The 25,560-nt window shown below is 33.6% G+C and overlaps 1 protein-coding gene across 3 annotated transcripts in view; it reads right to left on the bottom strand.

Moving 5' to 3' along the window:
• COP1 (COP1 E3 ubiquitin ligase) overlaps positions 1 to 25,560 on the bottom strand; it is a 242,286-nt gene that overhangs the window by 31,850 nt on the left and 184,876 nt on the right. For all 3 annotated transcript variants that reach the window (XM_058540005.1, XM_058540004.1, XM_058540003.1), the window contains 2 exons: positions 24,098 to 24,222; positions 22,807 to 22,967 (listed from right to left, as the gene is read on the bottom strand). In XM_058540005.1, the coding sequence (XP_058395988.1) occupies positions 22,807 to 22,967; positions 24,098 to 24,222 (286 nt within the window). The remainder of the gene's footprint in view (positions 1 to 22,806; positions 22,968 to 24,097; positions 24,223 to 25,560) is intronic.

Below are 25,560 nucleotides of genomic sequence, written 5' to 3'. Positions count from 1 at the left end.
CCAAGAATTTTCTAAAATTAATGACAGAGATCAAACCCATATCCAAGCACAAGCACCATTAAAACCTATACTTCAACATATCATAAACAAACTTGAAAATCAAAGACAAAGAGAAAATTTTGAAGGGAGCCAGAGGAAAAAAAGGACACATTACCTACAGAGGAATAAAGATAGGAATTACAGCAGATTTCTCATGAGAAACCATGTAAGCAAGAAGACAATAGTGCAACATCTTTAAAAAGCAGAAAGAAAAAAAAAAGCTGTCAATCCAGAGTTCACTACTCAATGAAAATATCTTTCAAAATTGAAAGATAAATAAAGATTTTCTCAGACAAACAAAAACTGAGGGGAATTCACTGTCACAAGATTTACTCTGCAAGAAATAAAGTTCTTTATGTAGAAGGAATATGATGCAGGTCAGAAATCTGGACTTATACAAATAAATGATGAGCATCGGAAATAAATTAAGGTAAAATAACATTCACGTTTTCTTATTTTTAATTGTATTAAACGATACTATCAAAAAATAGTAACATTGTATTGTGTTTACAGCATGTGTAAAAGTCAAATACATGAAAACAATAGCACAAAGGATAACATGAAGTAACTGGAAATATAGTGTTATAAGGTTCTTATACGTTTGAAGTAGTATAATATTATTTGAAGATAGACTGAGGTTATTTTAAAAGGTATATTGTAAACTTCAGGACAACCACCAAAAGAAATTTTTTTTTTTTTTTTTTTTGTGAGGAGATCAGCCCTGTGCTAACATCCGCCAATCCTCCTCTTTTTTTTTTTTTTTTTGCTGAGGAAGACGGCCCTGGGCTAACATCTGTGCCCATCTTCCTCCACTTTATATGGGACGCCGCCACAGCATGGCTTGCCAAGCAGTGCGTCGGTGCGCGCCCGGGATCCGAACCAGCGAACCCCGGGCCACCGCAGCGGAGCGCGCGCACTTAACCGCTTGCGCCACCGGGCCGGCCCCCAAAAGAAATTTTAAAGAAAGGTATAATTAATAAATCCATAGAGGTTATAAAAAGGAATCAAAAAGAATGTTCAATTAAATCCAGAGAAGGAAGAAAAGGTGGAAAAAAAGAAAGAAATGAAAAAAATAAGTAGGAGGCAGGAAAATGATAGATTTTAATCAAAACATACCAATAATCAGAGCTGGCCTGGTGGCACAAGCAGTTAAGTGCATGCACTCCACTGCGGCGGCCCACGGTTCACTGGTTTGGATCCCGGGTGCACACTGACGCAGTGCTTGGCAAGCCATGCTGTGCCGGCGTCCCATATAAAGTGGAGGAAGATGGGCACGGATGTTAGCTCAAGGCCAGTCTTCCTCAGCAAAAAATGAGGAGGATTGGCAGATGTTAGCTCAGGGCCGATCTTCCTCAAAAAACAAAAACAAAAAGACACAATAATCATACATTAGTTAAAAGGCAGAGATCCACAATTGGGTAATAGAGCAAGACCGAAACTACACCTATCTAAAAGAAATCCACTTCTAAGATAAACATATAGATAATTAAAAGTAAAAGGATGGAGAAAGTTGTATCATGCAAATACTAACCAAAAGAAAGCTGCTAGCTATATTAATTTCAGAGAAAGTAGACTTAAGAACAAGGAATATTTTCAGAGATAAAGAGGGACTTTACCTTATGATAAAGGGGTTATTTCCCTCCAAGAAGACAAGGCAATCCTAAATGTATGCACCTAATGATAGTACACTGAAACATTTTTGCAAAAACTGATAGATCTAAGAGGAGAAATAGAAAATTCACAATTAGAGGTAGAGACTTCAATAGTCCTCTCAATAACTGATGGAAGAAGCAGGGAGAAAATCAGAAAGGGTGGTTAATAGATGTCATATATACGACAATTACAGCACAAAAATGGCAGAAGGAAAGGTAGCTATATTGGATCAGAGTTTCTATATTTTACTGGGATTGTATTAGTATTAATCTGAAGTAAACTATGATAAGTTAAGATGCAAACTGTAATTCCTAGAGCAACCGCTAAAAAAATTAAAAACAAATAGTAAAAAAAAAAAATATCAACAATGACATAAAAAAGGCACATTGAAAAGTATACAACAAAGCACTCAAATATGAACAGAGAAACAAAAAGACAGGAAACATTTAGAAAACAAAGGTAAAAATGGCAAATGTTAATAAAACCAGATCAATATTTACATTAAAAGCAAATGGTCTAAACACTCCAATCAAAAGGCAAAGATTGTAAAAATCAATAAAAAAACATTCAAACATATGCCCATTATTAGAGATACACCTTGCATTCAAAAACATAAAGAGGTTGAAATTGAAAGGCACAAAGACAATATACCATACAAACAGTAACCATAAGAAAGCTGGAATGGCCACACATCTGACAAAATAGACCTTATGACCAAAAATATTATAATAGACAAAAAGGAACATTTCACAATGATGAAAGAGTCAACAGACATCAGGAAGCTATAAAAATTATATATGCAACAGAGCACAAAAACACATAAAGCAAAAACTGACAGGATTGAAAGGAGAAATAGAGAACCAAACAATTAATGTTGGAGATTTCAATATCCCCACTCAAAACTTGATAGAACTAGACAGAAAATTAGCAAGAACACACAAAAAGTGCAAAACACTATCAACTAAATTGACCTAATTGACATTTACATAACAGTCTATGGAACAAGAGCATAATACAGATGCTTCTCAAGTGCACATGGAACATTCACCAAGACAGACCATACCTAGAGCCATGAAACTAACTTTAAACTTAAAAGAATAGACACCATACAATATATTTCTCAGACCACAAAAAAATTAAATTAGAAATCAATAAAATGAAGATATCTGAAGAATCCCCAAATTTGGATATTAAACAACACACTTCTAAATAATCCAAAGGTCAAACAGAAAATGTCAAGAGAGGGCCGGCCCCGTAGCTTGGCAGTTAAGTGCGTGCGCTCCGCTACCGGTGGCTCGGGTTCAGATCCCGGGCGCGCACCAACACACCGCTTCTCTGGCCATGCTGAGGCTGCGCCACACATACAGCAACTAGAAGTATGTGCAACTATGACATACAACTATCTACTGAGGCTTTGGGGAAAAGAAAAAGGAGGAGGATTGGCAATGGATGTTAGCTCAGGGCCAGTCTTCCTCAGCAAAAAGAGGAGGATTAGCATGGATGTTCGCTCAGGGCTGATCTTCCTCACAAAAAAAAAAAAAAAGAAAATGTCAAGGGAAATTTTAAAAATATTATGAAGTGGATGAAAATTAAAAATTACAGAGCCAGTTTAAGTTTTAAGTATATGTTCCTTTTAAATATACTTTTTAGGAGTGGTGGCAATAGGCAGGGGAATGCATAAAAAACACAAAGTTTGTCACATACTCTTTGTTCGTTAACATTCCATTTCAAATGCTGGACTAATGACCATTAAAAGCTCCTCCTGCACAGTTGCTGATGTTGATTTTCCTCTCGAAGTCACAACAAACAAAGCTAGAGCGAATAGGAATTATCTATCACTCTTTTTCCTGACATGTTGATACTCCAGAATATCTCAAAATGTTTTCAAAAAGAAAAAGAATGGAGGAGGAAATAGTTATGTGGTAAGAAATTATGTGCTTTGGTGACATAATTTGAATACCCCTGCTTTCAATGAATGGATTCATATGATTTTTGAAAAAACTATGAATCTGTACATACATATATACATAGATATATGCATGTTTAGAGGGAAAAACAGAAACAGTTCTACTTCCTTAAAAATGTGAGTTTAAATTTATACTGGTTAATCATGGCTACTTTATAAAGTATGACTATTGTTCGAAATGAAACTTCAAACAAAAATATCATACATAAATGCAACAGTGATAGAGTGGGGAAGAAGAACTAGCAGGTCAAATGAATAATCTCTTACTTCCAGGACCTCAAATTCAAACTGTAATCCGTTTATTCAAGTAAATTGCCACCGGTAATATTTAAAAAGAAAAACACAAAACTTATTGCCTAGAATTCCTGTCAGATGGAATAATTTATTCAGGCGATATCTTTGCTGGAAAAAATCTTGAAGTCTCAGGTCCGAACTAAGGTATACTTACACAAATAAACGAGAAAAAAGCATCATCTGAAATACTACATCTGAATCACTTTAGGAATACAGGAGGTAGAAAACACTAGATACTAGAAAATATTGTGCCAGTTATTAACTTACAGTCTACATATTAAATATGTCTTCCAAATTTTAAAATTTGGAATTTTTAAAAACTTTAGAATGAAGATTTTTTTATTTTTATATGTAGCTTTTCCAATGAGGTAAAAATACCCAATTAACAAACAGTGAAGTAAAACTATGTTTTCCTACTTGTTTTGAGAGGGACAAAAATGGAATCTTACACACTAAAACAGAAAAAAGAATCTTACTGAAAAATAACATGTATTATATAACTGCTCATGCAAAATGTATCATTACTGTATTTTCTTAACAACTCAAGTTGTTAAGTTTCCCAAGTAAAGATCGTTTGTTTTCAAGATTATTACAGCAAAAAAACTCATGTGACAATGCAGAGCAGTTAGTAAGACAATTATTTGCACTACAATAATTTTCTATTTATAAAAATAGCAAATATAAAAATAAGAGTAGCAAATATATAATTAAATAGTTCAACATCCTTTTTGGTTACTCTTTACCTATATAACATGGAAATTTTATTCACGTTCTTTTTTACATTCCCTATAAGTATTCTCAGAATCTATCACGAGGCATACTGATTATCAACAAACTGTGAAACAGCACACAAATTATGGATGCACTCCTTTTACTTCAAATTAGGGATATTTTACTCTAAATAATTCTCTCTATAAAGCTCATGTTAAGATTTAGACATGTTTTTATATTTATTCAAAGTTATATTAATAACTCTTGGCATAACCCCATAAAATATACCTTTAAATATAGCTGAGATATGTAAGCCCAAATGAAACTTCTTTTCATAAACAGATTTAATATTCTTAGACAAGGAAAAAGATGTTTTATGACCTTATTTACCTGTTCTTGCTTTTTATTTGTGAGACTACGTGTAGATTATTAGCAATTTTTATGGAGTCACTTTTTTCTTAACTATGTATTAACAAATTCATGTGAAATTCTTCACTAGAACTGGTCTGTTCTATATGTGACAGATGTATCCTGCCTTAACGTGATGTTATATGGGATCTAATGTTTGTTCACAGCCAAAAATCTCATTTGAGTTTTACAACAACCTTGTGAGGCAGTAAATCTGGTGTTAATTCCTTTTATAAAAGATGAGGAAACAAATAAACAGAGGCAAAGTGATTTGTTTAAGGTTACACAGACACACACACACATCCATACACACATTCTCTCTCTCTCATAACATAACAGATAACACAAATCTAGACTGGAAGAGGTAGAGGAAAAGAATGAAAGGATTAAAATAAAGAGCTTCTATACAATTATTCTGTGACCTTTTCTTTGTTTCATTTTCAGTCTGCCAAGCTATATAAAAATTAATGCAAACTTCAAAGTGAGGGCAGAAAACTAAATTATAATTTTTAGTAACTGGTATTGCTAGCACAATTTAATTCATAGCTGTATCAAGTCAACTTGCAAGATCACATTTTTTAGCACTGATTTTTAATCATTAATGTTTTGATCCCTTGTAAGAACCTAACAAAAGCAATAAACTGCCTTTCTACAAAAATAATCATGTGGACATGAACAACTTTTTCGTATGCTTTTAGTGGGTGAAAGAATGCCCTGGAGACCCTTGGGGGGCAAGTTTCATGAATCCTAAGTTAAGAATTTTGTACTAGAGGAATTAAAGCGCCCCAAAGGATCATAAAGATGTGGTAACTGCTATTCTAACTAATATACACACTTGATTTAATAAGGAGCTTTTAAAAAAGGGCTTAGTTCTGGAAAACTAGTCAATCACATCAACTAACTCAGCACTAGTCTGAAGTGTTAGAATTACCACGCATTCTATTCTATACCATCCCTTAGTATTTCAGTATTAACAGAGCAGTGAGAAGGGTGCTAACTCATGCAAATACTTAAAGACTACAGTTATATAGTTAGAAAATGTGAATGTTTCTGCATCAATGCTTTCATTTTACACTTAGGTTAAACTGTACAATCAAAACTTCAGAACAATGTTAGAAAGGAAAAAAGGATCATTCTATTATTTTTTCATCTCATAATAATCCTTTAAAATATTAAGTGATTAGAATAGAAGCTCTTCATTAGAGGAACAGGACAGAAGCAGATGTTACTAAGATGCAATATAAACTCAAATACAATAACTTTCTACTGACCTGTGGCAGTAAGAATCTATCCAAACATTAACTGACAATGTGAAGTTGCCAAAGTTAATGTAAAAAATAATGCAGTAATTACAGTAACAGAAACATTACATTAAGAGTGAATCAGTAAAGAATATGTGAACAAAAGAAGTTCAAAACATTTTAAAGAGATTTTTAAAAACAAATTATTTTCTTACCACTGTTATTTGTAAAATATTCATGTTAGAGCTATAGTCCTTGGAAGGTGTTGCAATTTGCTCAATAAGGATTTCTAAAAATAGTCAAAGAAAATTCAATTTTTCTTAGAAAGTTGTCTTTAGGAAACTTTTTGCCCTATCTTCTCAACATGAAGCAAGTTTCTATTCTGAGGTGGGTTACGCCCAACTGGCAGAGGAGTTCTTTCCTTGGGGTTGAGGGACATACTAGAATTGGGGGCAGTTATTCCATTTTTAAGTGAGTTTAGGAGCTCAATCAAGAGAGAAATAATGCAAAGCAAAGAGTTTCTCAGACAGTCCATGTTTTGGCGAGTTTGTTATGCATGGGGCAAAACAAGGTTTGATTTGTTAGTTGACCTACATATAAACAATATGGTCTTACTATAAGCATAGTTGGTCTTACAAATGGCCACTGGGCAACAGAAATCTAGGATAAAATTCCTTCAAATTAAAGAGGGAAATGAAACTCAGACATGTTAAGTGACATACCTAAAATGAAAAAAGCTAATTAATTGCTATAAACCTAGAGTCATCATCCCTCTAATGAAACAATGGATCCTGCCAATTTAACCTCAAACATATCTCCTAAATTCTTGGACCAAAGTAAAACCCTGTCACTAGTATCTTTCTACTCTAGCCAATTGTATGCCCTTCTGCTAGCAGTATCTTTGTTTTTTTCTTTTTTAAAATTAAACTAAAACCATGAATTAAAAGTTGAGGTAAATCACTCTTCTTAAAGTCTTTTCTTTTTGCACAGATAAGGTTCAAGTTTCTTAACATAGTCTAGAATGATCCTTAAAAATCACTCTTCCTAATCTACCATTCCCCGCTTCATCTCCCACTAGTCTTGTCATATCCTAGCAGCCTCCAAACAAGCTTTTGCACATGCTGTTCCTTCTGCCTAGAAATACATGGAATAGATTTGGATAGCTTACACAAAATACTAAGTAAGATACGAAGAAAGAATTGATGCTCAAATGTTAATTTCCTGATTTTACACATTAATTTATTACTAGTAGTAACTACTATTTATTGAAAACTTACTATGTGCAATTGTTTCATATACCTAATCTCATCTATTTCAAAACAACACTTTGAGGTATTTAAATACTAGTATTAATCCACTTCAAAAATGAGTAAGCAGACACAGAGAGGATAAGGAATTTTCCCAAGGTGTCACAGAAAGTGACAGAACCAAGGTTTATACCCAGAGATCAGATCTCAAAGTCTGAGCTACATAAAAATATAAATATATACCCATATATATATATCTCTCTCTTTATCTCACCCTCATCTCCCCCTCCCCAACAACCAGTGCTGGTATGGTTAAGAGAAACTGAAGTTTAAAAATTTGTCTTTTGGGCCGGCCCCGTGACTTAGCGGTTAAGTGCACACGCTCCACTGCTGGCGGCCTGAGTTCGGATCCCGGGCGCGCACTGATGCACCGCTTCTCCAGCCATGCTGAGGCCGAGTCCCACATACAGCAACTGGAAGGATGTGCAGCTATGACATACAACTATCTACTGGGGCTTTGGGGGGAAAAATAAACAAACAAAGTTTAAAAAAAAAAAAAAAATTTGTCTTTTGGGCCGGCCCCATGGCTTAGCGGTTAAGTGCACGCACTCCACTGCTGGCGGCCCGGGTTCAGATCCTGGACGTGCACCAACGCACCGCTTCTCCAGTCATGCTGATGCCGCGTCCCACATACAGCAACTAGGATGTGCAACTATGAGACACAACTATCTACTGGGGCTTTGGGGGAAAAAAGGAGGAGGATTGGCAATAGATGTTAGCTCAGAGCCAGTCTTCCTCAGCAAAAAGGAGGAGGATTAGCACGGATGTTAGCTCAGGGCTGATCTTCCTCACAAAAAAAAAAAAAAAATTTGTCTTTTTTTGGAAATCAAAATAATAATAGATATCAAAAGCTAAAAATCTGAATGTTTTAATCCAGTTTTTACCCCCAGTTATGGGATTTTTGTATTACAAATATAATATTGCAAGATAAAAGGGAAAAAACAATAGGCCCCAAAATATTACAAACTTAGAAGGGAGAAAAAATTAGAGGCAGCCTAAATGTTTAATAATAACAGACAAATAGTAATTGATTATATATAAATGCTTTCCACTACTACTATGATGTAAGGTGAGAAAATGCTTACATGTAGTGCTGGATGTAAAAAGCTAGATACAAAATATATCTATACTGTAAAACTATTTTAAAAATATCAGCTGAAGACTGGAAGGGAAAACACCAAAACATTAACTGTAGTTCTGTTCAGGTGGTAGAATTACAGGTCAATTTTCCCTGTTCTCTATTTTCTAAAAGTTCTTTATTAGGGGAGAAAAATATAACTCTCTGAAGCACAGATGACAAAGGGATAAAAAAGGTCATTAGGTCTCCTGAATAAGATATAACTGGATTTAGAGGATCCAAATGCTAAGATCGTAAGTTTCTACTTGGTCAGGCATTACTTTATACGTTAGGACAGACTGAGCAGGAAGCGTGTAGTTATTTTAATTTGCTTTGACTCTTCTGATATGCAAGCTGTATATTTTAGCAAGCATAATAAGAGGAACCTGCCTAATAATTCAAATGCAAATGTTCATGCAAAGACCCAAAACCTCATGCTCATTTAAGAAAGTAACTGCCACTTATCACTTAGTAAGAAACATGGCACCTAGACCTGGTGGGAAAATCTCTTCCTCAGGGTTTATTCCCACCTATTCAGAGCCAATCGTTTCACCCTTAATAACTCAGGTTGATGCAAATCCCTATACTTAAAAAACACAGATATACAAAAGCTTAAAAGTAACATGTTTTTGATAAATCTTATTCGATAGAAAAAATATACCTTCAAACATTTTACTAATATTACCAAAAAATAAAACAAAACTTTTCCCCCACATTAGTTACATCAAATGGGTGAGTTTCGAGTTAATAGGACATTTAAACAAAGACTAACAAAAAACCAGAAGTCAAAAACCAAACAAACAAAAAAAGACCCCAGTTTTTACCCTCAAGAAGTGATCTTTTTCTCCACAGCCCTAAAATAATGATTTGGAAAGGACAGAATGAAAGGGAAAAAGAGAAGTAAGTAAAAGCATGCACTTAATGTATAGAGAACAATCACACACTGGTCAAAATTAAGTGGTTTTCTTTATTCTCTTTAATTATTGGATGACTGAAAACTTTTTTTAAAAAATGGTGAATACTCTGACGGAGAATTTTTTTCCTACTGGGTTACCAGGCTTTCCCTACCAATAAGACCAGTGAGTTCCCCACAAGGGATCCTAGAATTTGTTTTGCTATCAATTCATCCTTTCCATTAGTAAAGGGAAACACGTTGTCAGATCTTAAAAATCTTGCAAAATGTAAAAGGTTTAGAATGAAAAGATCTTTAACCCTTTACAAAACAGAAAACTTCAAGGAAATGAAAATATACCTTATAGACAGGGACTCCTACTGAACTTTGAAGTTGCAAGGCTAACTTACTAATTGGGAGAGGCAGAAACCTCCTTTTATTCTTCTCAGAATATAAGATAAAACTTGTTTTTAAAAGTAAATACCCAAATAAGTCTCTACACCAATTATCCATTCTTGTTAGTGCACACCTTGGATTAATCTGAACCACTACAGTCTTCCATTAGTACAAACATAAAGGATTATCATGTGAATTACAGATTTGGTTAGTTAGTAAAAAACAATAAGAAAGAGCATGTGAGTATGACTTGGGAAACTTAAATTATCCTTGGCTGCTAAAAATAAGGATTAAATCTATTCAGTTATGTATTTCAAACTAGACAAAGGTATTTAGATAGTCCGGCATGAAATGAAATATTTCATTTCTTATACGTTAGTTGATAACTCTACTGTGGGATCCATTATGACTTTTTTTGAGATACATAATAATTCTTAGCAATTTTTTAAAATACAAAGATAAACTCTTGGGTTTCTTAAAATAAACCAATGTTTGGAATGTTGTAAGAAATAAAAACACACTAAAAACAAAGCCAATTACTAACTATTTTTCTCTCCCATTCTCTGAAAAGCACCTCACAAAAAATTATGCTTGGTGATTCACCAAGCCTCAACTCGAGATAATTAGATTTAAAACAGCAAATTAACAAAAAGGAATTGAATCTTGAAGGCAGATTTACAATCTATCCCCAAAGTTTCCGAATTTCATTTGAGTCAAAGATCTTGAAGACAAATACAAGCAAGACTGCCTATTTAATTCTCACCAATATGTAAACACTTAGTCATTTAAACCAAATGATTTAGATTTTTCTGCCTTCATCTTCATCTTTTGGTTGGCTATCACAGTTCAAACAAAGAATCCATATTTTCATCCAAGTTAATCTTATCTACAGTAAAAAAAAAAGACTAAACAGGTTCAAAATTAAATAGCTTCTTTACAGCAATTACAATAGATTGACTTTTCTTTAATCTAATTATTCCTATGTTCAGCAGCAATAACTTTTCTACATCCTGAGAATAGTCAATGCCAATTTCTGATAGCTTTATTCAGAAAAATGCTGCATATAACGGGATTTAAGAAACAATGGAGGAAGAGATATGAAAGACACAAACCCCCATACGATCACATCAATATAGGCAAGTGTCATGAGAACAACGGGGATTAATGTGGGACTCTGGAAGTAAAACACAAAAATATATTTCTTTTCCCCAGATAGGAGGCAAGTCTGAATTAGGAGGAAACACTTTTCTCTTAAACAGCTGTTGTTCTTGGTTAATTCTGCTTTAAGTAATTTTTAAATATATTTTTATTCAATTAGAAAAGAATAATCATGTTTTTCCAAACATGTTTTTCCATACACTTCAGCCTATGAAACCAATTCAAGTAACTTGAAGTTAAGGAAACTTTAAGTTAAGGAAATAAACTTTTAAGTTATAAACTTTAAGTTAAGGAAATGATATTCAATATTCAGTCTCTTTCTACTACTATTATGGAAATTTGGTAGGAACTATCAAAAGATAAACATTTAGAAACCAAAGTGAAATCCTTTCCCATCTCAAAATATTTTAGACAAATTGAAGCATGGTAAGGTAATAATTAAAATTATTTAGAAGTTAATGGCATAATTCAGAATGCATCCTCATATTATTTTTTTCCCTTAAAAAAGGCAAAACGAAAAAACAACCAAGTAGCTTAAAGATTTGTGTCAATTCTACGCTTCAAAATTAGCAACTTCAGAAGGACAGACACTATTTTTAAAAAAGTATTTAATGAGAAAAAATTATAAAAGCCATTCTAATATAGGCCAAATTCCATTACAGTACATATAAAAATGACAATAATAAAATACTTTAAATGTCCATTAGCAGACCCACTGAATCATATTTTGTTGATATCATTACAATACTCACCATAAAATATCTAATGCAACAAATGTTTTCACAGAGGCTGTCCATACAGTAGTGGACATTAAGGTTAAGGAATATTTATACTTAATGCAATTTACTTAGAGAATAAATCACAGGTTTGCTTCAGTATTGCACCACCTTCTTGTCTCCTCTCTTTTCTACTTCCCCACCCCACTCTAGTCTGGATACTAAGGGAAGAGTGGGGCACTTAGGAGGAGATGGGAGCCACAGTCTTCCTGGAAGTCAGGGTTCACGCTCAGAGTCTTCTTTCCTTCCACATACAAGACAGACAAGAGTTCATTCAGACTGGCCCTCTTCCAGTCAGGAAAATTTTCTAAAGTGTTATAAACCATCCAGCTAGAGGAAAGAAGAAAGGAAAGGAAAGATAAAAGGAAAAAGAGAAACAGAAATGAAGGAAGGAGAGAAGAAAAGAAAAAGAAGGTCCTATGTCGTCCTCTCAGTGTTCACTGAAGAATTGAGGATGAGAAATAGCTTGTAAGTGTGGAAAGTTAACATATATCAAAGATAACTTTTTATAATTAAAGAAAAAAGACAACATATTATTATTTTTTGTTTGTGTTTCTTCCTGAGGTGGGTAAGGGAGTAGCAAAATCTAACAGATGGTAGGTATTCATAATTACAATTATTCCCTTTTAGCAGATGCTCGAGAAACATTTATGCCTCTTGGTTACTATGTGTAACAAATCTCTTTCCAGTGGTAACTGAATCATCTGTTCCCAAACTTGATTGTTCACAGAATTTTCCAAGGAGACCTGGGAAACTTTTCAAAATACAACTCTCTACCTTTCTCCCTTCTTCCCCCAAAATATGGATTAATGAGTCTAAGAATAGAACTGTTTGTTATTTTTTTTGGAAAGATCCCAAGGTGATTTTGATGATCAGTCCGGTTTGACAATCATTGGTATAAAGACATTTTATTACGGATGTTTTCTGCACTTTCACAGAAGCAGACGGGGTTTTCATATGTGCTTTAACTTCCCTAGTTTAGTACAATCTGATGCTTTATACCCAGTGTTTACTAAGTCTGAGAAAGATGTCTATTTCTTAGATAAAAACATATATAAACTGGAAAAATAGATAAGTCTTTTTGAGAAGACTGAATTGTGAGATAGTGCTAATGCAATGGAGAAAGGGAAGGAGGAACAGGCTATAAATCTCTTCCAACAACAATATTAAGCAAATAATAAATACCAATTTCCCTACAGCTGCATGTATTTTAACATTTTTGTTGCTTTTGAAAATAGGCAAAAGCATGGGGGTTATATCCCAAGGAGCAAATGGTAATTATGAAATAATCATATAGGTACCCATGAATGCTCATGTCAGGAAAACTAGTTTTCTTAAATTAATGTAGTCTTGATAGTACCACTGAGTTTTAAGTACATCTATTAGATATTAGAAGTATCTCTCACCTCTACTCCAGCATTCCTTTGGTTTCAAAAATTACTATTTAATTAATTATGCAAAAAACAAGATAACACCCAAGTTTGAAAGGTTGTATCATTCATTAAAAAATTATATATTAAATACACATTATGTGAAAACATTTTGCTTAGTGCTAAGGGTAATTAAAAAACGAATGATGCTAATAGAAAACATTTATATAGCTCTATTTGCCAAAAACTATTCTTAACCCTTTATATATAGTCACTTATTTTAACTTTATAATAACCCTAAGAGGTAGGTTACTATTATCATCAGCACTTCACAGATGAGGAAACGGAAGCACAGTAAAGTTAAGGAACTTGAGCAAGCTCACAGAGCTGGTAAGTGGGAAATCTGACTTGAACCTAGGTAGCCTGGCCACATAGTCTGTGCTCTTACTCAATATATGAAGATCATATAGGTACTTTTTTCCCTCCTTTTTTCAAGGAGTTTGCAGGTCAGAAAGAGATATGAGACATAAACACAAATAGCAGTACAAGGCAGTATATTAATTCATTCAGCAAATATTTTTAACAGATAAGAATCGATTTGGGTAAAGAAAAGAAGATCTGCTTAAGACCACAAAGATTTTGTTAAACATTTTAGAATAAGCAATTCATTATATAAAGTTTTATTCATTAGAAATAAGAATAGAAAGAACATATTTCATTATATGACTGAAAAAGACACTCTCACCTAAGATGGTTATAACTTTTTATATTAAGAGTGATAACATAGTTGATGGGTTCCCAAGCCAAGTTTTGCTGGACTTGGTTTTAAGGGAGGGAAATCAGGAAATCATTATCTTGACATTCTTCACTCTAAAGCTACAGAAACTTTTAATATGCTTCCTGGAGTTTCAAGCCACAGGAGAAAATATCCACCCTTAATAACCAATGCTTTTTCTGAGGATAGAGTATATATTCTTTTGGTCACTTTTGAAGAGCTAAGGGAGTCTTAAGTGTCCTTTACAAGTATTGCCTTTTACCATAAGATATACATTTGAATTGGTGACTCAAGACTAGATAACTATGTATGATGTAGTTGAGAGACGACAAAACAATGATGAGGGTACCTGAAGCCTCAGTGGGAGTTACTATGGACTCAGGATCTGTCTCCAACAAAAATATGATATCTCTTTACACAGACTTGATCACTTAAGAACAGAAATAGTTATCTGCATTCTTTAATCAGTTCATATTTCATTCCAATAGTTTCAGATAAGAGTCATGCCACAGAAGGATCCACAGATACAGAACATATATAATCTCCTTCACCTGACTCCAGTCTCTGAATAAAGCAGTGATAATAAAAGAAGATATGACAGAAATAAAGAATATTGTCCAAAATTTACCTTAGGTTTGTAGCATTACTTTCAAGGTGGATGTGAAGTGTGGGAGATAGCGGAATAGATTTGAATTACTAACACCAAATTGCCAGAGAACTATGATTATCAGACAGTATCTCAGTTGCATGGTATTTCTCTTTCAAGCAAGAATTCCTTTTAAAAAATATAATTCTCAGTATATAAGTATACAATTTCTAAGATTATCAAACGTTAACATTTTAGAAAATTGTTTATGGAAACAACTGATAAAAAATGATCACTTTTATTTTACTAATATGATATTTTCAAATCGACAAAGATATTGGCATGATATTCCATAGTTTGAGGGCATGGTGAAACTGAAAGCCCTGGACTTGCCTGGTGCAAGAGCAAATGAAAATAAACTTTTCTGTAAGGCAATCTATCAGTTTTAATCAAAAGCCTTAAAGCTATTCATTTTCTTTAAATGGATAAATCTCTAAGGTTCTCTTCTAAAGAACTAATTAGAAATTCAAAGATTTACTACAAAAATATTCAAGAAGCACTATTCATAGTAGTAAAAAGTTACATAGTAGTAAAAAGTAAACATAAATATTCTCAACAAAACAATCAATGGTACACTAGTTATGGTAAGTCCTTAGATTAGGGATTGAAAAAGACATTGAAATTCTTTTCAAAATAAATTTAGACCTGGAAACTGTTCATGATAAAGGCAAAAGGTAAAGAATACATAGTAATATATAAAATATTCAATTTTATTGAAAAAAAAGTACCTATGAGTAGAAAAATTACATGAAGATTAATTACATTGAATATTAATATTGGTTGTTTCTGGGAAAAATGATAACAGACATTTTCTTCTTTGTATTTTTTTCTCTAAATTCTCTAAAATATACATGCATTCATTCCTAATTGTTTCTTTGACAATTACTAAAAAAGAAAAACACTGAAAAACAACTAAGAGATAATGTTCCAAAATGACATTATTCTCTAATGAAGTGTTGCCAAGGAGATTCACTGAGTCCACATTCTCTTAATATAAAGCTGCAAAAAATCTTCTTTGAATCAACTCTAAACTAGTTGAAGGATAATTATTTAGTTAATGAATTATCCAGACCATATCACTACTGCCTTTTAGGTATACCTGCTATTTCAAACCTGCTGGAAATGGTGTGAGTAAATACAATATTTTAGAAAGGTTGAAACTAGAACTGACATGGATTGTTGATTACGTATGGACTTTATTGATCCAGACAGTGGCTGTTTCTAATAAGTATCAGATAGCAAAAGTTGACCACATCTGGACACAAGAGGCCAAATAAATTATGGGGTATTTTTCAAAGAAGTAGAGTCAGAAAATGAATTGAAATTGCAGCCTACTAGCACACCATTCTCTATATTCAAAAGTATAGAGTTGAGTGCTATGTATGGAAATAAAGCAAACCACATTCATTTCAAAGACTGTAAAATCGTTCAAATGGAATGTATCTGGATGTGCAATTCCATATCAACACAATACATTCAAGTACACAGTTTTAGAATTTACAACTGCTTCTTCAAATAAATGGATAGTAAATTTCTCTCATGACAGCAAGTTAAACATATGATCAAGTTGTCTTCGTTTATATTTAAAAAATAACCAACACGGACATTAAATTCCAAAGCCTAAATAAAAGTAAAGTGATATGTGGTATTCCAAGTAGTTATTTCTCACAAATTTATATTTTTTAAAAATCATGGGGGCCGGCCCGGTAGTGCAAGGGATTAAGCGCGCATGCTCTGCTGCGGCGGCCCGGGGTTCGCTGGTTCGGATCCCAGGCGTGCACCGACACACTGCTTGGCAAGGCACGCTGTGGCGGCATCCCATATAAAGTGGAGGAAGATGGGCACGGATGTTAGCCCAGGGTCCATCTTCCTCAGCAAAAAAAAAAAAAAAGAAGAAGAAGATTCACAGATGTTAGCACAGGGCTGATCTCCTCACAAAAAAAAAAAGTCATGAAAGTTAATACTGAAACAGGCAATGCAAAAAATAAGATTTAGTCTCGGGGGGATAAGATTTAGTCTCGGGGGGAACAGTTCTAACAATCTGGCAATACTACAACACTCTTATGCCCATAACTCTAAACTACTGAAGCTTCTTTAATTAAAATGTCTTCGAATGAATTAAAATAATAAACTAAAACCAAAATATAAAATGAAGAATTCTGCATTCTTCATTAGTATAGAATAGCCATTACTATTTCTAAATATTCTAGAAAGAACCTAAGTTGCAATAAAAAAATTCTTCTAAAAAAAAAGGTATTTTCACTAGAGTTCAAATGAAACATCTTAAAACTCCTTTGAAAATTAAATACCAGTACAAGAGGTTGTGGCATTGTAGTGGTAGAAATGCTAGAGTGACTACCTTTGCAAGACAAAGCTGAGGAACAATGGACAGAAGAATCTGTCAGGAAACTCTAAGGTGACCGAATAAAAGTGCTTTCAGACACAGGGAAATTATTTGGAAGAAACAGACAAAGGACAAAGTACTATCTCTCAGATTAAAAGAAACAATGTTAGAAATATTCTGTCTTGAACAGGAGTAAATTAAAGTAAAAATTGTAAGCCTTAACGCAAAAGTAGACCACATGGCAAATGTGAAGGTGGGAGAGCAGCACGCTGTGAGCTTCCACAGCACTGTGACATAAAGTAGGAGGATGGATGCATTAAGTGCTACAATGAAATTGACCAACATCTTAAAAAAGGGCGGTGTATAACATTCTTTCCAGTTTACATATAGGATGGTAGAAATAAAAAGGTAGAAATTATATAAGATCTTGGCTGATTGTTCAAAACAGGGCTTGAGATTACTGGTTCATTTTGAGCCAGAAGTGGCCAAAAGGAAATATATGTATCTAGGTCGTAAGAAAAAACAAGGCTAGACAAAAATTTAATCTGCATGAAAATACCCTAAATTTTTATAAGATTGAGATGCTGTCCTAATAGAATATATCCATTTGTATTTGTGTCTCTCCCTCTAACACGCATTCCTAATTTCTCATTCCCTTGATGACTAAATCACTGCCATAAATAACATAAAAGCATATGCAATTTTTGATAATTCTAATAATTAATATTATTAATTGAATAGTTTTGTTTTCCATTAATTCATAGACTAGATTGATATACCACTTACATTAGTCCAAAAACTAAAAAACTTTCAAAGTTCAACTATTTTGTAAGTGTCCTTAAACTGATCTCTTTCTTGTGACTAAAATTAGATGGGATAGAAATAAAGCATAGAAAAACAATGAAATATTTGGCCTTTCTAGAGAAAGCTACTGATTTCATATCTTACCAAAGTAATCTTGATGAGATTAAACATGGTACTATTTTATTACTCCCCAAAACAGTTCTCTGTACTTCACTATCTCCAACTTCTCCCTTCCCTTTCTTTCTTAAAACCACTCCCATCAAGCTTTCCTCTACCACTCCTTTCATTTTTTTGCTCATCTTACTTGTATTAATAGCATTTGACAAAGCTGATCAATTCCTCCCCCTTGAAAAACTTTCTTCACTTGGCTTCCCGGGCACCAGTTTTCCTACTATTGATAACCAGTCCTTCTCAGTCTTTTTGTTGATTCCTCCTCACTGCCTCAATCACTGAACAATGAAGTGCCCTCAAGTCAAGTACTCATATTACTTCTAACCTCTAATTACACTCCCTTGGAGAGATTCTATCCAGCTTCTTGGCTTAAATATCATATGCCAACAGCTACCAAATTTGTATCTCTGGTCCCACAATCTGCTGTGAACGCCACACTCAGCATGTCCACATAGATGGCAAATAACATCTCAAACTTTACCAGTTCATAAGTCTCCTGTGAATTCCAAATGACATATCCACTTAGCAATTGTAGTAACTCTCAAATTTAGCCAGTCTAAAAGTCGACTCTTGGTCTTCTCCCCTAAGACAGTTTCTCTGGTAGTCTTCATCTTAATTAATGGCAACTCCACTCTTCAAGTTGCTTGGGGAAAAGACCTTGGTGTCATCCTAGACTTTTGTCTTTCACTCTCCGCATGCAATCTATTGGCAATTCTATTGGTTCTACTTTCAAAATGTGAACAGGATCTGACTACTTCTCCCTGGTATACCACTATTTTATCTTACCTGGATTATTGCAACAGCTTCACTGCTTTCACTCCTGACACATTATAGTCTGTTCTCTATAAAACAGCCAAACTGATTTTTTCAAAATTTAAGTCAGATTATATCACTACTTTGCTCAAAATCTTACAATGGCTCCCAACTCACTCCCAATAAAAGCCGAAGTCCTAACAATGGTAAACAATGCTCTACAGACGTGGCTCTTCTTCACTGCTCTGAAATCATTTACTACTCTCCACTCAGCTCACTGTAGTGCAGCAGCACTGGCCTTCTTTCTATTCCTTGAACACTAATCACATTCTTACTTCTAGGCCTCTGAACTGTTTACTCCACCCGGACTACTCTTCTCCTACATTTAAACATGGATTAGATTAAAACTACTCTTCATCTCCTTCTAGTCTGTGCTCTAATTTAGCTACTCAGGTAGGTATCTTGTCACTACCAATTGAAAACGATAACTCCCTACTCCAACATTCCCTATCCCACTTTACTGCTTTTTCTCCAAAGCACTCGTCACCTTCTAATAACTAATTTATTTATTTTGTTTTTTGTCTTCTCTGGCACATAAAATTTAAGACTCCTAAGAGGGTCAGGATTTTTTTTTTACAGTTGGTTCACAGTCTATCTCCAGTATCTAGAACTGTGACTGCACATAATAAATATTTGTTGAATAAATGAACAAAGGAGTCTCACACCTTATGCATCATCTAAAGTAAGGAAATAAAGTTATTTTTCATGGCTAATCAAAGTGACAGTTTTATAAGAGTCATATTTAAAATAAATCTGGAATGGTAATGAAGTAAGTTATAGAACTTTTATTTTAATCTTATTATTATGAAATAAAGCAAGTTCCCAGGTAATGCTGATGTTGCTGGTCTAGGTAGCACACTATAAGAACCTACTATAGAGGTTATCCTATCAACTACAATATGCATCCTTTTCGGTCTAGTATTAATTAGTTCTTTTACCTCCTTCCTTGACAAGGCAAGGACTTAAGGACATTTTAATTACATTTATCATTCTGACTTACACTATTATTGTCAAGTACTTAATTCTATGTGTTTATTAAATCCAACACGGCATCATTACTTTATATAATCAATAAGCATTTAGATTTACTGCATATTTACCATGTCTATTGCTTTCCATTCCTTTCTGCATCTCTGATCTTCATCTTCATCTTGTGCATCTCTTCCTTCTGCCTTAAGAATATACTTTAAGGTTTTCTTTAATGTAGTTCTGCTGGTGGCAAATTATCCAGATTTATTTATCTAAAAATGTCTTTATTTTACCTTTGTCTTGAGAGATTTTCACTGTTATAGAATTTTAGATTGGCAGGTATTTTCCTTCACACACTGAAGATGTGGTCCCACTATCTTCTGGTTTCCGTTGCTTCACTGAGAAGTTGGCTGTCAGTCTAATTGCTGGTCCTCTGAAGACAATACTTTTTCTCTGTCTTCTTTTAAGAATACCTCTTTGTATTTTATTTTCAGCAGTTTTACTATGATGTGTCAAGGTGAGACTGTCCCACCATCAGCAGGGGTCACAGGATCAGACACAATTAGCTTTAATCTAGCACTGTTAGCTTTATAGAAGAATATAGGATAGGAAATTCAGCATGCACAGCATCTTCAAACTCACCAAGAGGCCAAGCAACTATTCACACACATAGTTTCTTGGATCTTTCCCCAGCCTACACAAAGAGTATGCACAGCTGCCAAGGACAGTTAAGGTGCATGTGGTTCACCTCAATACAGAGATATGCCTTGGTTTTCTGCCAGTCATATATTGCTCACTTTGCATTAATTTAAGGCCACCATGCCAACTCACAGTTCTCTCAGTCCAGATGCAATACCACAGATGTGGTTTCATAGTAAATTTAAGAGATAACTAGCTCCTAGCACATAATATTCTGTATTTGTCTTAACTTAGTATATTTCCACAAAATGGTACTACGAGAAGGGAGACACAAGGTCAGATTTTCAGGCAGGTCTAGGTCTGTTCAGGGTCCAGGTCTGATATTAAATCTTTACTCACATTGTAGATTTCAAGTCATTTATTCTCTGGGGTACAGTGGCTTATTGAATCTCTGCCTTGATGTCTTTCATCAATTTGGTAAAATTCTCAACAATAATCATTTCTAATATTTGCTTCAGCTGCATTATTTCTCTTCTCTCCTTTTAGGTCTCCTATTGAATATGTTTAACTTTCTTAATTCATCTTCTATCTCTTTTCCATATTTTTTCCATCATTTTTGTCTCTCCATGCTTCCTTCTGTATATTTTCTTCTAACATACCTACAAGTTCAATAATTCTCTTTTCAACTGTGTCTTATCTTCCATTCAATGAATCCACTGAGTTCTTAATTTTGGTAATTATATTTTTTCAGTTCTAGGATTTTCATCTTTAAAATAGTTTTTAGTTCACAGTTGAAACTTCTGATCTTGTCTTTCATTTGCCAGCATGGTTATTTTCAAGCTAGGTCTGATAACTCCAATATCTAGAGCTGCTGTGAATTTGTTTCTATTGTCCATTGCTTATGCTAGATTTATTCATGCTGACTTGCCTTTTCCTATATATTGTTTTTCCTTGTATTTTTTATTGTGCCCTAGTTATTGTATTTACAATTTTGAAAAAATAAATGAAGTCCTTAGATGATCTTTTAAAAAATATTTTCTTTCAGAGAGGATTTAATTTTGCATCCTGTGGACACCAGCAATCCAGGATTACCTCAATTTAATTTCAGGGCTGATATGATTTGAAGTTGAGTTGCATGAGGGCTTATCTTCTACTGGTGTACTCTAGACTATAGCACTTTGGGAACCTAAACCACAGTGAGTTCACCCCCACAGTGGCGAGCACTAGGTTCCAATTCCCATGCCCCTGTGAGGCTATCACAAGTGCTCTTAGCCATTCCACCAAAACTGGCAAATGCTCCCAGGGGAAAAGTATACTCAAAAGCCAGCCTCACATTCCTAGGCTGGTAATTCTTTTCTATCTTGTTTACTTTCCAATGCCTTCAAACAGGTTTTTGGTTTTATTTTTTCAAATATATACCCTTGGTTCAATTTTTCTAGTTCTACTTAGAGGAAGGGTTGGTCCAAATCACCTAGTCTCTCATTCCCCAAACCAGAAGTTGGGTAACAGAACTTTAAACAAGATAGCAGTGGAATATATCTAATTAAAGTGAAACTGTACCCAGAACTCAGATATCTTAAAGTAGCCATCAAGTAAGACATTTTTGTATCAAAAATTAAACTAACTGAAAGTTAGCACCTAAAAAACTATTTTTTTAAAAAATGACATTAATGAATGACTAATGTTTACAAAAATCAAGATAATAAAACAATTATTTCTTCATAACTTATGAGAAATATTGTACTTTAAAATGTATGAATAAGTGACAATTTTGAGGAAACTTCTTTTGCAACCTAGAAGTGCAACTTTCTTTTTAAAAAATTAAATGTTTAAATATTCTTGTATAAATATATTTTGTAGAGACCAATTCTGCCCTGAAATAGTATTTAATTAGGTGTCCATATAGGCCACTCTCTTTTACCTACATCAAATTTTTTTCTTCTTAATACAATACCAGGTTCAGCTGAACGTTTATTGAGCATAAATGTGATCATTAAGGAAAATGAGACACAGTGGGTATTCTGGAGAAATTTCTAATCTTAAAGGAAAAATATAAAGATACAATGTGATAATGGTGTAACAGAGGTATGCATAAGATGCTTTAGGTATACAGCAGGGACATCATGTCAGCACAACAGTTTCATTCATGACATTTCAATTACTACCTAAAATGCCTGTTTCCTTTGGTGATGCAATACTAAGAAAAAAAGAAAACACATATCAATTTATATTTTAAACTTAAAAAAACTCACCTGTATATATAAACATAAAGCATTATATGAGACACCAAAGTGAAAAAGCTGATATGAAAACTTACCCCATCTGGCAGTGCCCTCCAGCACACAGCACTAACAAATTCATTTGTATCATCTTCTTTTCGGTCTTTATCCAGAACGCTTTTGACCGTATCAAACTTAAAAGTTAGCAAAGTCTTAGAAAGTCCTTTATAGTACAGGTAAAGAGAGTTGTTCTCACTTCCTGAAAAAAAAAAGTAAAGAAAAAACAAGTTTTTTAGAATGAGATAACTCAGAATTGAAATCACATTCATAAGGTAATTATCATCCAATGTTCAAGCTGAAAAAGCAATCATCTTTTATGGTTAAATTTGAAAGACCAAAGCACAGAATTTTTGGGAATCATATGAGAAAAGGATTCACAGAAAAAAGCTATACATTACTTATCTAAAGAAATAATCATTGTTAAATGATATAATAGTATTGATAATTCTAAGGCTGAAATTATTATATAAAAATCATTTATAGCAGATGTCTAGAGAAGAACCAGAAATTTGTTATTATATCATGAATCTTATATTTAGAAAGATTTCTATCTAAAGAGGAAAAAGAAAGTTATAGCACGTACAAGGGAAAATTTTAATAACCTACAAAACTTATTTCCCATTCCCCAATAAAGGCATTACTCTAGTAGATGAGTGGTCTAAAAACCTATATTTTTGAGCAGTCTATCAAAGCAGGATAATTACGAGAGAGATTCGCTTTGGCAGGGTTTAGGTTCATGTACAGGTGTAGAGAGTCAACTTTACTGACTAAAGACCAAGTCATTTCAAAGTACTGATGAAAGTTCATATATTCAGGCATTAGATATATTAGAGCATTTGAACACTACCAAATTTGATCTTTCTACTTCTGATTTAAATTTGTATAAATTATCAACAATAAAAGTCCTAGAATAATAGATCAAGACTACCCAAACAGACTGCTTAATGAAGAGAACACTATATAGGGGAAAATGAATATCAAGCTTAAGAAGACAAATGTCCCAAAAATTAGGATATTAGCAGAAATTAATATTTTGTCTTCTACATAATATCTATAGAAATTACGTTAAAAGGGAGAAAAACTACAAAACATATTTAAAAATCATGTTATTCCATGTTGTCAGGGCTTGTACCCAGTAAAGGAGGGAAAGACTAATGCTTCTTCCAGTACAACCCAAGCAAAATTCAAAGTGCTGAGGCATTGAGTCTATATGCTACCTTCCGAGTGTACAAACCATTTCCTGACTTGGTATGTACTCTACTTCCATTGAAAGCAATTTCAGTGACAGATACCTGCTAAAAAGTTCCAGGAAACGATGGTTTCACTTACCACAAGCTATATAATCCCCATTGGAAGCGAGGCCTACAAAGTTTTTTTCATTGATATGACCCTTGAAGGACCGTAGACAGTATGGTTTCCCTACATTCCACAGCTTTAGCTGGCTGTCTGTTGAGCTGAGGCAAACACAAAAAGTTAGAATGCAGTTAAGATTTTGTGGCATGAAACTTATCACTACTAATTAGAGGTAATCCAGTTTGCAGGTTAAGAATGCAGACTCTGGAGCCAGATTGTGTGGGTTAGAATGCTCAACATGCCATTAATTTACTTTTGACCTTGGGAAAGTTATACAACCTCTCTAGTCTCAGTTTTTTCATCTGTTAAATGTGAAAAATAATGATTCCTACCTTATAGAATTAGATGAATCCTATAAGATATTGTGAAAATTAAATTAATTCTTTTAAAATGCTTTCAACAGTACCTGGGCATGTAGGAAGTGCTTAATAAACATTAATATCACTACCATCAAACAACAAAAGAGCTCTATTGGGAGTGGTGCTTAATTTCAGGGATACAAGTGTTCCACTTGATTTGATTTACTTTTCAACTGGTGAACTGTATTAGTATAACGAATATAAACTATTTTCATAGCTTAGTGGTACCTAAAGGGGTGGAGTACTATGAATGATTAAATGGTCTATATAAAGTAGTTTATCTTACTGAAATAATATGCAACTGCAGTTATTTACCAAAAAAATAACTGAATATAAAAATCACTGGTAATCCTATCATACAGACAGTCTTAGGACTTGAATAAAACACCATGTTTTGTTTTTTTCTGACATTTTATTACAAAAAATCGAATCATACCATACATATTATTTTGTAAATTGCTTCTCCCTCATTCAACAATTTGTTTTACCTTTTTTCTGTAAAATAAAGATGTTTCTACATATCTTTATTAATGACTACACAATAAATCATCCTTTCTCTTACTGTAACATTCACAGAATAGGGCACTATGCTAAATGTTTACATACATTATGTTATTTAAAGATTCACAACATAAGATAAATACTATTATCAGCTCCATTTTAGAGATGAGGAAATTGAAATTTAGAAGGTTAAGGACATTTTCAAGGTACCACAGCTAGTAAATAGCAGAGCTAAGAGTGAAACTGTCTTATTTCAGAGGTCAAACTCTAAACTCTTTAAATACTTCTCTATTGCTTCTCATCATTTTTTCAACATAACATCTACTCTTAGACTTTTAGGTTGTTTTAAATTTGTTTCTTGCTCAACAATGATGCATTGACTATCCTTTCATATGTATATATATTTTTTATTGGTCAAGAATTCAGAGGTTGTAGCAATATGTGTACATTTTAATATTACTTGTTAGTATTTCCAAAAATACTTGTGGATTCTAAATACTTCAAAACTCCAAATATGTCCAAGAGAAAAATCATCTTGATTTATAAAAACTAAGAAGGAAAAAAGACTGGTGAGAATAC

This window comes from Diceros bicornis, chromosome 4 (genome assembly GCF_020826845.1).
Source record: "Diceros bicornis minor isolate mBicDic1 chromosome 4, mDicBic1.mat.cur, whole genome shotgun sequence".
Classification (NCBI taxonomy): Eukaryota; Metazoa; Chordata; class Mammalia; order Perissodactyla; family Rhinocerotidae; genus Diceros; species Diceros bicornis.
Note: the sequence above shows the minus strand (reverse complement) of the source record. Positions and strands in the feature narration are given on the sequence as shown.